The following is a 13174-nucleotide window of genomic DNA, read 5'->3' as shown; positions in this document are numbered from 1 at the left end:
AAGAGATTGGGAATTTACTATGAGTCCTGCACACAAGTTACTTCAGGGGTTCTTATCAACTGGTAAATATGTTTAGTTAGGTTTAGTTTTCTTCCAAACATCCTTAAACTGTGCTGGGAATGGTTTCAGTTGACTCTGTTATGTTTCACTGATAATTTTCAAACCAACGCCAATAAGCACATGTAAGTTATAGTCAGTTACAGACTGTAGTTCTTTTACATTGGTGTTTGGATTACTAGTACTGAAATCATTGTTATCATGGTCGGCTCAGTACTAAAAAACCACCCCCAAAACCAAAAAAACTGTGGCACAAAAAAGACTGCATAATATTGATGAATTTCTTTGTTTTTTCATTGTAGTATCAACAGGCAGTGCAGCAGCAACAGATACTTCAACAACAGTTTTTAATGCATTCCGTGTATCAGCCGCAACCTTCTGCATCACAGTATCCTACAATGGTAAGTGTTACATGATTTCTAGATATTTCTCTCTGAGAATACATTCCAGTGTTAGAATTTCCGGTATGAATGGTATTATTCAGAATTTAATTATTCAAATTCAACTGCAGTCAGTTAATTAACACATTTTTAACTAAGCCACTGGTGTGTTCTAAAGCAGTTTGGCATTGGTCTGAACCGTAACACCTGAATTTGGTACCTTGTAACTGATTGATGGTATTTTTCTCTTACCTCATAATATAAGGGAAATGATCTCTTTCCCATGGTCTTTTGTCATATGTCTCCTTCATTTGGCACATGTCTGTTGAATAAAAAAAGAAACCCAAAGAGAAATTGGCATTTGCTTCAGAGAATAGTGTGACCTTTTTTTTTTTTTTTATAGCAACTGCTGTACTAGTGACTGTAAGCTGCTCTCTTGTCTTTTTCTTAAACTATTCAAAGGAGGATTTTTGAATCCTGTCAAGTGAGCCTAGCTTCACAACTTTTTTTTTTTTTGAGGTATAATTGACATAACATTCTATTGGTTTCAGGGATACAACTGTAATGATTTTATAATTGTATATTTTGCAAATGATCACCATAATACATGCAGTTAACTTCTTAAATAGACTTATTTTTATCTTGCTATTATATTCTAGTTGCAAGCTGTTCCTTCCTATGTAAATTGTTCTTCAGGCTTCTGATTTTTCTGCCAGCGTAAAAAGGAAAGACTGTAGTAAATAGGTGTGATGCTGACTATGCTTTAGTGACATTGGGCCCTGTTTTGTGTAATGGCATTTCTTGTTTCAGGTGCAGCAGTCCCAGCAGGCTTTCTTGCAGCAACAAATGCTAGCTCAGCATCAGCAATCCCAGCAACAGGCTTCACCTGCCTATCTTACCTCCCCTCAAGAGTTCCCGCCCGCTTTAGTTTCCTATACTTCATCACTTCCAGCTCAGGTTGGAACCATAGTGGACTCCTCTTACAGTGCCAATAGGCAAGTATTTTTCCAGTGAATGCGAAAGAAATGATTGTGGAAGTGGGTGTAAATGTGGAGTGGAGTCACTAAGTGGCTCCTGAATTGAGAGCCCATCTTTTTGCAGAATCCTCCCTTTTCTCTCACTAGTCCTCTCTTCCTGGCCCTGAGCATCCCTGTCCTTCCTTGCATTTCCGTCGGTTAGGTCTGCTAATTGCTATTTGTAGGTGAGGCCTGGCGATATATCTAGCAGCATTTAAGGCTGAGGAAATGAGTGGCTTATATGTTAAGACATTCTTTGTAATTTAAATAGAAACAAAACCCTGATGGGCTACTTTAGTAGTTTAAAAAAATAATCCTTGTAGACAAGTTAATTTAATTTTGTCTACTTATATATTATTACTTTCAATTAATTTGATAATATTTACTCATAAAGCTTGTCTAATTTGGTCTAATTCAAAGAGGTACAAAAAATAGTAATGTGTCATTTGGTTCATTTTTAAGATAGTGCAAGCTTATTGCAACCATAGCCTAATATATTTTGGATATTTAGATGTATTTTGTTAGTAGAGTTATTTTTCATGGATAATTCATACTGAAAACATTACAGTAAAGAACTGTAGTATAAATTTTCTCAAACTCAGATTTGAATTGGGGAGTGCTTAAGGATTTTGTGCTTAAGGATTCATAATAGTGAAAAATCTATTGACCATTATGAATATTTCCTACTATTTTTAGATACGTAGGAGGAAGTAGCTATTAGAACTTTGATTATGTGTATGTGTGTGTGTGTGTGTGTGAGAGAGAGAGAGAGAGAGAGAGAGAAAGAAAGGGAGAGGGAGGGAGGGAGGGAGGAAACAAATGGATTTATTGAAATGTTTTCCTAAATCAAAAGTTTAGAGGCATGAATTAGGACAAGTATGTCTAAGTGCAGAGCAGGGCATAAGATCAGAGGCTGGTTTAAAGATCCAGATTGGTATTTGCCAAATTATTTGTTGTTTGCCTACTCTAGTATTTCCAGGCTGGTTTGAAGGAGAGGTATCCAGGGGTTCTTAAGTTAAGAAATCTTTAGACTCTCACCTTCTCTTAAAAGCCAAGAGACCTATTAGATAACTTTCATAAAATGAGTGGTTCCAGGCTCCAAACTATATAGATTCTTAAAATGCCATGAATTAGGGCGCCTGGGTGGCTCAGTTGGTTAAGCGACTGCCTTCGGCTCAGGTCATGATCCTGGAGTCCCGGGATCGAGTCCCGCATCGGGCTCCCTGCTCGGCAGGGCGTCTGCTTCTCCCTCTGACCCTCACCCTTCTCCTCTCTCTCTCTGTCATTCTCTCTCTCTCAAAAATAAATTAAAAAAAAAATTAAAAAAAAATGCCATGAATTATTTATTATGTAGAAAATAGCCCTCATCTAGTTTTAGCTAATTCATAAAGCACTCCCAACAGTTCATCTTTTCTTGGTAGCTGTATAGAGAATGCCTTTGTCAAAAGGAAAGTTGTTGTGGTGTCTCAGCATAACCAGGACATAAGATCATCTTATTAAATAGGGATTTTAGGGTGATACTGTTTGACATGGCAACTGATTATCACTTTAGGGCTATTCACTATGATAATCGTAATATTTATTGAGTGCTGATTTCTTTTTCTAGGCACTGTTCTCTTTTTTTCTTTTTAAAAAGATTTTATTTATTTATTTGACAGAGAGAGACACAGCGAGAGAGGGAACACAAGCAGGGGGACTGGAAGAGGGAGAAGCAGGCTTCTCGCGGAGCAGGGAGCCCGATGCGGGGCTTGATCCCCGGATGCTGGGATCATGACCTGAGCCAAAGGCAGATGCTTAACGGCTGAGCCACCCAGGCGCCCCTAGACACTGTTCTCTTTATATGTATTAAATAATCTTCTCAGTAACCTTATGAGGTAGATACAGTTCCTCCTATTTTACAGATGAGGAAGCTGAGAGAGGTTAAGGAACTTGCCCAAGGGTACACATCAAGGCAATTCAAATCCCAGGTGGTGTTGTCAATCTATGCCCTGATCTGCCATCTCCATCATAATAAAAGGATCTGATTTTCTAAGTTATTTAGAAAGTATGAACTAGGCCTCTTTAGAATTTTCAATTCTAATGTTTTTTTCCTTCTTTTCCTCTCTTAATTATTACTATAGGTCAGTTGCTGATAAAGAGGCAGTTGCAAATATTACAAGTCAGAAGAACATCAGTAACCCACCTGATATGTCAGGGTGGAATCCTTTTGGAGAGGATAATTTCTCCAAGTTAACAGAAGAGGAACTGTTGGACAGAGAATTTGACCTTCTAAGATCAAGTAAGGGACACTTGAAGGCTTATTTTGCTTCACAGTAAAATAACAGCTCTATAATTATTCAGCAAGGCCAAAGACTGTTTTAAGATGGTAAATAGAGAATTCTTTTTGCACATTTGAGGGCAAAAATCAGGCCATCTTCTTTTACATATATTATCAAACTATGTTGTGTGCATTAGAAATCGATTGCTTGGTAGTAGCTATTAAACCCAAGATTGCTAACATGCTGATTCCTAACACTTAAATACTGCGTATCTTTGAATGTTAAATTCAGAGTATCTCTAAAACATGGAAAATTAATGTTCAAATGAAAAGGGAGACATCCGTATCTTGCTTACTAATCATTTTGCTGCTCTGTTTTCTTGCACACACAGTAGAAGATACTGTGGTTCTGAGATGCCCTTTAAAAGTGCCTGAAAGAAAACATGGGCTACTACATTATGTTAATGTTTTGTAATGCCCTTTTAATGAGTGCTGACATAAAAGGGCTGCTTTGTTGTCCTGATATGGCAAAAGTTAAATAAATTATTTTCCACTTTGAATCAGATATCTCAATGTTTTTACTTGGAATCATTGCCTTTTCTTAAACTACCTAATAAATATGTCAAGCCTCACTACACGTATTTTAGAAAAGTTCTTTTTCGGAAAAGGGAAGTGTGGAATGTTTTGAGGAGGTTGCAAAATAGCAAAAAGCTCACTTCTGGAGTATGTAGATAATTTTTAGGTTTCAGAGGCTTGTACGTGTGTGCGTGCACGAAAGCGTGCATGTGCATGCATATCCAAGTGTGTTTTCCTGTTTTGCATGTGAAAAGAAGGTCCTAATGGTTCCTCATTATAGTTCCTAGCTTCTATTTTATTTTAGGTAACTGACGTTATGAGAACATTTATTAGATGAATTGCTTTGTTCCCAAATGATATATATTTTATGTAAAATTTATAAATGCCCTGAATTCATGTAAGAATAGTTGTTTGGGATTTAAATTTGTATTTTACATATTGGTTATATGACTATGAAAACTTAAGTTGATGATTAATGCAGATATAAACATGAGTTTTGAACCTTTACTAAAGGTTTGTCAACTTTGGTGAAACCAAACTTACATCTTTTTATTAAAGAAAGTTTTTTTAAACCATGACTTTTTTGTTTGGCATTTTTAGTATACCTTATGTTGAGTAGCCCCAAAAGCCAAGTTCTAAAAAAAAGGAAATAACGTATCTCTTTCTTTTGGGGGGATGGCAGGGTGATATAGGGGTTAACCAAATCAATATAATTTATAGGGTTCTTTTGAAAGCAAAAGGTAAAATTAAAATATTCATTTTAATGTGTTCTGACCAGGATAGTAACTGAGGGTTTGCTAAATCAGTATTTTCCACTCTTTGGGTAAAACTCTTCCTTTTTTTTTTTTTTTTTTCCATCAGTTTATGGAATGGGTAAAATATTCACATTATTTTGTACCTTATAAATAAAAATGTGTCATTCAAACTCTCTAGAATTTGTAATGACAACCAAGTTTTATTTACGTAGCATAGGGAAGAATGGCATATAAAATATTCATGTATATATAACTTCATAAAAATTGGGTTTAGCATGTAAAACTCTTAGCCAGCTATTTGCTTTCAAACTTCAAGGTCAGATAACATTTGTAATTTTTGTATGTATCTGTGCACACGTGTATGCCAAAGAATTTAGACTTCATTGCATATTAATTATGGAAAGATATTAAGTTCCAAATGAAAGTGCAGGAGGAGCTTATCTGAAGGTCAAACTCAGAGCAACTCAGCCATTTGAGAAAATGCCTAGATGGTCCCTGAGCTATTGAAATAATTTCACTGTCACAAGGCTGATGTACTTAAATTGGCATCTAGTACCAGAAAACATACGTGAATTCTCATCCTTGGCAATGCCACTTAACTAGGTTGTAATCTCAGTAAAGTAACTTAACTACTGTCTCACTACCTCACAAACTGGGTATAGTGATGCTTGCTTATCTCATAAGGTGGTCAGGAAAATTAAATGAAATAATGTCTTGAAAGAGTCTGGGTACTCCACAAATGCCACTTCTTTGTTCTTCATCTTCTGTGTGTCTTTAGGCTCCAACTCGAGGTTATTGCCCTTTGACCAGCATTTAAAAATTATATCTAAACTATCAGGTTTCTCTGCTGGCCATTAAAAAACCAGATTAGAAAGGGCTTTATGGGCAAACAACATCAACAGCAGAAATGACATATGACAATAAGAAAGAAGATAGAAAGTGTCTGTCTTCTTAATAATTGGTAGTTGTAATAATGGTGTTCATAAAAGGTGAAATCTTTAATAAAGTTTATAAAGAAATCATTAATGTAGAGAGTATAGTTTAGAAAGATTTCTTTCCAAAGTGTTACTTAACTGTAATCTATTCAATCATCTTTAACACCTCTTTCATTCACAAGCAATAAGGCATCTAATATTTGATCCACTTGATAGGGGCTAAATTACCCTGTGGCATAAAAGACGTCTTTCAGAACCTTAAGAGTTTCAGTGGAAGACTAACAGTGTAATGAAAATTAATTTTGGTTATTACTGGCTGCTTCCTTTGTCCTTAAAAACTTTTTCTAAAGTAAGTAAATTATTGATGCATGTGGAATAACAAATTTACCTTTTTTCTTAGCACAGATTTTATCAACAGTTTTCCAAAGTCTTTTCTAAAATAACTTATATTTGGTTTGTGAAATGCTCTCTAGTGAGAAACTGAATACCTTTATGTATGGTCCTTAAAAATATAGGCATTGCCCATGTAGTGATTGTTCAGAATAGTACATTGCCATTTGAGTTTTTATTTTTAAGATGGTACATGGTTATTTATTAAAACGAAAAAGGATATTCTGTCTAGGAAATATTTTACGTGTTTGAATATCCAAAAGGTGATTTAAAAATCATAATATATTTTGACATACTAGAATTCCACAATATTAGTAGTTGGTAACAAAAACTGTTTTTTCGTGATCTTTAAGAAAACAGTTGTTGATTCCATCCATATACCAGTTGGCAAAGGGATTTAACATATAAAATAAACCAGGTTCTTGCTTTTGCTTTCAGTGTAACTGAATATTATTTATGGTTCGGAATTTTTCACCTGTTCTACTTAAAATCAAAACATTAAATCAAAATTAAGCATTATTAATAAAGCTGATCTCAATGACATTTTTAAAGTTTAAACTTGTATTTTTCTTTGTCTTTCGTATCAAAACATCCAGATTAGTATGTAAACTTTAGAAATCTAACTGTGATAAAATTTAATACATTAAACACTAGATTACAGGTGTTTGCTTTGGGAAACTTTTTAACTTTTGTTTGTTCAAATAGTGGTGTAGCTTTGCATGTTAAAAGTAGTGCTTAACGGAATATTATTTTTTGTTGGTGATGATTGTTTCTGTTTCAAACTGCATCACAACAACTAAAAGGAAGAATAGAAGAACCTAAAGACTGTGGCTGCTTTGCAAATTCTACTGAATGTGTTGTTTTTTTCCTATGAAGCCACAGAATGAAATAGATGTAAACATCTGTATTAGTTTGTTGTAAAGCATTAACTCCCACCATTTTAAGCTAATTCAGGTATATTGCTGTTTCTTCAGTACAGAATAACAAAACTTTTCAAATAGAATAGTTTCAAAAGTATCAGATGAAGACTGTACTTACAAAATTTATTCATTACCCTTTCGGCTATTCAAGCCATTATCCATCCATATAAGCTGCAGAATTAACTTATTAGAGTATTTTAATTTTCTGATGATATTGTGGACTATACTTTGATTCTAGGATTTTTAAATCCTGTATTTTTTGCCATGTGTATCAATTAAAAATCCTGAAAAGATACTGTCTTTATTCACCAACACAGTTCTTTTGGGAAGGCAGGAGGAGGTAAGTTTCTTAATATTGGACAAATCAAGCCCAAGTTTTGTTCTAATGTGAACCAATTATTTGAAAATGGAAATTAAATTCATTTTAGGGGTGGCTGTATTTGAAAAGTAGCTCTATATACCATTTCATTAGTTTTTAATAATAGGTAATTAATAATTTAAACAATTAATACGTGTATTTTGTATTTTGTGCCTTGGGACCCAGATTATCCTGTGAACTCTAGAAATCTAGGTGATTTAACAAAAATCCTCCATGGAAAAATTGATTCTGTGTTTTGTGGAACAGTGAGAACATGATTCATTTTATAGTGAGTTTGAATTCCGTTTTGAAATAATTGGAGAAATGAACTTTGCCATAGAATGTGTCTCCATATTTTAAATTATGGGACTCACTATATAAAAAATGTTAGTTTATCCCTACATGACAACGTTTGTACTCTTGTCTTAACTACGTGGTGCTGTTTATACATTTACATGAATTTACCATAAATTGATGGAGATAATATACCAGTGCATGAGGGTTCAAAGAACCTTAGTGGTAACTGTGCATTTTTATATGCTGGGAACCATTGGTACAGTGCTGGTTTATAAACCTGGAGAGTATGTTAAAGTGTAGATTTCCAAACTCCTGCTCAGATAAATCTGATGCATTAGGTTTGTGGTAGGGCCCAGGTAGCTACATTTTATACAGGAATTCTAGCAATTATGATGCAGATGGTTTAGAAAGGAAGTTTGGTCCTAATTTAGACCTAAGTACCCACCCATATATACTGTCTTGATTTTCAAGAATCAGGGATCTTGGATATTGATATGCTGTGGCTATCACTCTGAGATAGTCTGTTTCATTTGTCCTTTCCCACTTCTTCTTTCCTTTGTCCTCACTCTGTTGTGAGTTTTCACTGTTAATCCATTTAATTTCCAGTGTTAATCCATTACACTATTGGAACTCTTAAGTCTTGGAACTTTTGTTTGTGCATAAATCAATTGTCAGATATGTTGCCTTAACAAAATATTTATCATTTATTATATTACCAATGGAATTTTTTTTTAAGATTTTATTTATTTATTTGACAGAGAGACAGTGAGAGAGGGAACACAAGCAGGGGGGAGTGGGAGAGGGAGAAGCAGGCCTCCGACGTGGGGCTTGATCCCAGGACCCTGGGATCATGACCTGAGCCGAAGGCAGACACTCAATGACTGAGCCACCCAGGCGCCCCTTACCCATGGAATTTTAAGTAAAATTTTAGATGACCCAAAGTTTCATGTGGATATTGCAGTTAGTTTTAGCCGTAAAAGCTGATAGTTGTGTCCATTGTCATAAAGATGTTTAAAGAATTGTCCATTGCAGTAAGTAAGTGTATTTAGGATATTGCAGACTCTAGGGCCTCGCCTTCTCAAGATTGTGCTCCCTGACCCAGCAGTATCACATCACCTGGGAGCTTGTTGAAGTGCAGAATCTTAGAATCCATCCCAGAACTGTCCAGTCAGAATCTGCACTTTAACAAATTCCCAGCTCACTGGAATGCACCTTCAATTTGAGAAGCACTGTCCTAGGAGATTCCTGCTTTAACTTGGGGCTTTTTGCTTCATTCTGAAGTTACAAGTCATCTTTAGGGAATTCTAGTTATATTTGGATTTTCTCTGCCTACACTGCAATGTCTTAGAACTCAAATGAAACCAGCATAATTTCTGAAACCATAGAATTTCTTAAACATGAAGGGTATAGTCTTGGGAATGCTTATAATTCCTGAAAAAAGCAGAATGGGTTCCTAATAGTGTATGTTTGATTGCTAAGAATCAGAGGCTAGGAAGACAGATTACAAAAATCGAGATGTTCCCAACTGATCAGGTGCCTGCGATATGCTGTTTCAGAGCAAGGAAAGATAATCCCTACTTAGGGGATTAGGGGACAGCAATTCTCTTCTTCACACACAGCAAGCCTGCTTCTGCATGAGTCAGAGCCTTTGCTCTCGCTCTTCCCTTGTCTGGTGTGCTCTCCCCCAGGTATCCCTTCGCTGCCTCCCTGAAGTCTTTTCTCACTTGGTACCAGTCAGAATCTCTCTGTTTATTACTGTGACTTGTGCCCACTCCCTTAATTCCTTTTCCCCTGCATTACAGTTTTCTCTATAGCTTTATTTTTTAACATTCTGTATATATTTCTCATTATACTCCTTGCTTTTTGTTTGTTTTTCCATGCCAGCATATGAACTCCAAGAAGGCAAGACTCTTTGTTTTGTTTGATGTTGCCTGCCCAATGCTTAGAACAGTGCCTGGCACATGCTAGATCTCAGATATCCATTGGATAAAATCCTAAACTCTGTCATTAGGCTTTTAATGGTATGTGAATGATTTAATATGAGAAATGAACATCACTGTAATGGTCAATTACTTTTTATTGCTGTTGAGAAATAAGATTGGTTATTTTATGAACAAATGACCATTTGAAATATTTTTTCCATATGTGTTTTTTGGAGAAAGCCTGTCAAATATGTCTCTGTTTAGTAAGCTGGGTTTAAGTTCGGGTCCAGTATGTTACAAGTTGAAGACAGCTGGGTATTTAAATAAACCAAACTAAGTTATTTATTAGGTTAATTGTATTTGTGAAATCTAGCACAGAGATGATGTTAAGCTTGCCTTTGTAGCAACAAGTATCTATTAAACTCAGGACTACCCCTAATACTTACGAAAATGAACCCTGACTCTAATATTTTTCAAAAAGACTGTTGCTTTGTTTAATTTTATTTATACTGTTACCTCTTGTTTTTTTTTTTTTTAATTTAAAGACCGTTTTTATTTTATTTTATTTTATTTTTTTGTTTCATCTTATTTTTGCAGACAGGCTCGAGGAGAGAGCATCCTCAGATAAGAATGTAGACCCACTTTCTGCTCCACATAACCATCCTCCAGAAGATCCTTTTGGTTCTGTTCCTTTCATTTCTCACTCAGGCAAGTTACATATGTAACATCATCATCATTAAAAAATACACTCAAGAACAGCAACAATAAAAATAACAACAACAACAAAAAAAGCCTTCTTAATATAAAGCCAAAGTAAGAATTAGGTGTTAGTTACAGAAAATAGGAAATTATTTTTACCTTTGCTATCCTGGTCTTCCTAATGTCATTCTTTCCATTGGGTTATTCAGGTGTGCCTTTTGCCAACATAGAAAAATGCTGATTTATACAGTAGAACATAACTTGCTTTTTATCTTTATTGTTGGATACCAGTGAAACAAATTCATGCATGAACATAGCTTTCCTTTTTATACATTTAAAATACATTTAAGGATATTTTTATACTCAGCTTTTGCTTAAAAATCCTGTATTTTCCTAGTTTATACATGCTCTTTTGTAGTTGTGTTTAAAAAGTATTGATTTTGTATGTCACAATAATTTTGTGAATATCCTTGCTTTAATTTCTTCATTTTGCTTTAATTTCAATTTAGAATTTAAATATTGTTATTACCATTAAGAAATACCTGTAGTAACATTTTCTAAGTAATCACTCAGTAAACACTGTCAAAGATGCTAGGATGGAATGGGATCCCACTTTGGCATAAATGGTTTTGTGTGTGTTTGTGTGTTCCTTTTTTTTTTTTTTTTTTTTAAAGATTTTATTTATTTATTTGAGAGAGAGACAATGAGAGACAGAGAGCGTGAGAGGGAGGAGGGTCAGAGGGAGAAGCAGACTCCCTGCCGAGCAGGGAGCCCGATGCGGGACTCGATCCTGGGACTCCAGGATCTTGACCTGAGCCGAAGGCAGTCGCTTAACCAACTGAGCCACCCAGGTGCCCTGTTTGTGTGTTCCTAATGGAAAAAAATGAGTTTGATCATAGAAGAGGGAAATATGTTAGAAGAAATAATGCCTTGATAGAAGGTGAAGGTTTTGTTTATCGTATTCAAAGTAACTATCAGCCATGTTCTTGCATTCTTTTCCTTGTATTTCTCACTCAAGCAAATCACGTATATGTAATAACATCATTGCTATCATTTAAAAAAATGCACACCAGTGAGAAAAACAAAAGACACACCTTATAAACAAAAGAAAAACTTACAAATGTAAGTTTAATAAGAAATAGGTGTTCAGGATTTCTGATGAATACATTGAGGCAGTGTTAATAGTTTTTCAGTATTTAGGTTTGCAGCACAATAATTAGGAGTTTCTACATATTTTCATGTTCTTTGTTTTACTCTTTGCCATTTATTGCAAACAGTGCATATTGTTGTCATTTTCTGCTTGCTGCTTTCAAATTATCTTTTTAATGAATGGCATGATAATGTTAATTGAGTGGGGGAAGACAGTTTACTGTTTCTACTTAGTCTACACACATGCACACCCTCACACCCCCAATAATAGTGCTATTACTTTTTTCAAACAAAGTGTAATATTTCAGAATGGTCATTATAAGCTCTTAAGAACATAGGTATTGATCTGTTTGTGGCAGAAAATGGTTTCAGTACTGCTGGCTCTTTTTTGTCCTCTGGAAGGGGTTGTATAATGCTTTTCGGGTTTGCACGTATCTATGTAACTTCTCGGTTCTTTAAGATTCTGAAAGAACCCTGGGAAAATGAAGACTGGAATCAGGGACTAGAGTAAGCCTCAAGTGTTCAGTGTGTACATTTTTTGAATATGTAAATATTTGTCACTGCTGTGTTCTAGTAGACCATGATTACATTTCCGTTCTTCTATAAGGTTTTGTTTTTCCTAGAGTTAATTATAATTACATTTATAAAAGTGACTATGTTTTGTTCCTTTATTTTTTTTTTAATGTATCTGTCATTGATTCAACTCCATTTAGAAGTATTAATTTCCTCCCATTTTACGGTGGCTACCGTTTTAATTTTTACCTGGTTACATCTCTCATGGAGTTCTGCAGTCTTCATTGGTTGCTTTCTGTAACTGCCACACGCTTATCATCCTGCTGTTTTCTTTTGCCCACCAGTCTTTTGGGAATTCCTGGATCTCCTCTCTTTTCTTTCTTGGTTTGTTAGTAGAGCAACCCCTCTACTAGTTTCTTGAGAAAGTGTGCACGGGAGGAAAAGTCTTAACCTTTGCTGCCTAAAAATATCTTTTTTCCTAACTGACATTTGATTGATAATTTGGCTGGGTAAATAATTCTACATTGGATGTAATTTTCCCTGTGAATTTTTGAGGCATTACTTCATTGTATTCCAGCTTAAAAAGAAAAGGCTTCAATTAGAGGAATATTCCCTATGTCCCTAACTCTAGGTCCCCATTCCCTCTATTATTTAGAGTCCCAAATACCTTTTCCCCCTATTTCTTTAATAGCTGCATGTACTCCAGAGTTGGTACAGTCAGCTTACCTACCTTAGTTTGTTCACATAGATGCATCTTTCTGATTTGTTTGGTGCCTTAGCTTATGCTATCACTTTTTCAGACTTTTTGGAAGCTTAAGGAAGATAACGTTTCGATAGACCATGTCTTAAATGATTCAAATCTAGCTTTTCCCCTTCTTGTTTTTAAACATTTCTTTATGGCCAAATTAAATTTTGTAAATATCCATTTATGCAGAAATCAAATAATTGTA

At 35.0% G+C, this 13174-nt stretch overlaps 1 protein-coding gene across 2 annotated transcripts in view; it reads left to right on the top strand.

Moving 5' to 3' along the window:
• Positions 1-13174, top strand: part of BMP2K (BMP2 inducible kinase) — a 129011-nt gene that overhangs the window by 92679 nt on the left and 23158 nt on the right. For both annotated transcript variants that reach the window (XM_021702437.2, XM_021702439.2), the window contains exons 12-15: positions 360-458; positions 1248-1432; positions 3574-3731; positions 10461-10571. In XM_021702437.2, coding sequence (XP_021558112.2) covers positions 360-458; positions 1248-1432; positions 3574-3731; positions 10461-10571 — 553 coding nt within the window. The remainder of the gene's footprint in view (positions 1-359; positions 459-1247; positions 1433-3573; positions 3732-10460; positions 10572-13174) is intronic.

The sequence above is a fragment of the Neomonachus schauinslandi genome, chromosome 2 (assembly GCF_002201575.2).
Source record: "Neomonachus schauinslandi chromosome 2, ASM220157v2, whole genome shotgun sequence".
Taxonomy (NCBI): Eukaryota; Metazoa; Chordata; class Mammalia; order Carnivora; family Phocidae; genus Neomonachus; species Neomonachus schauinslandi.
The sequence above is the reverse complement of the archived record's forward strand: the minus strand, read 5'-3'. Positions and strand labels throughout refer to the sequence as shown.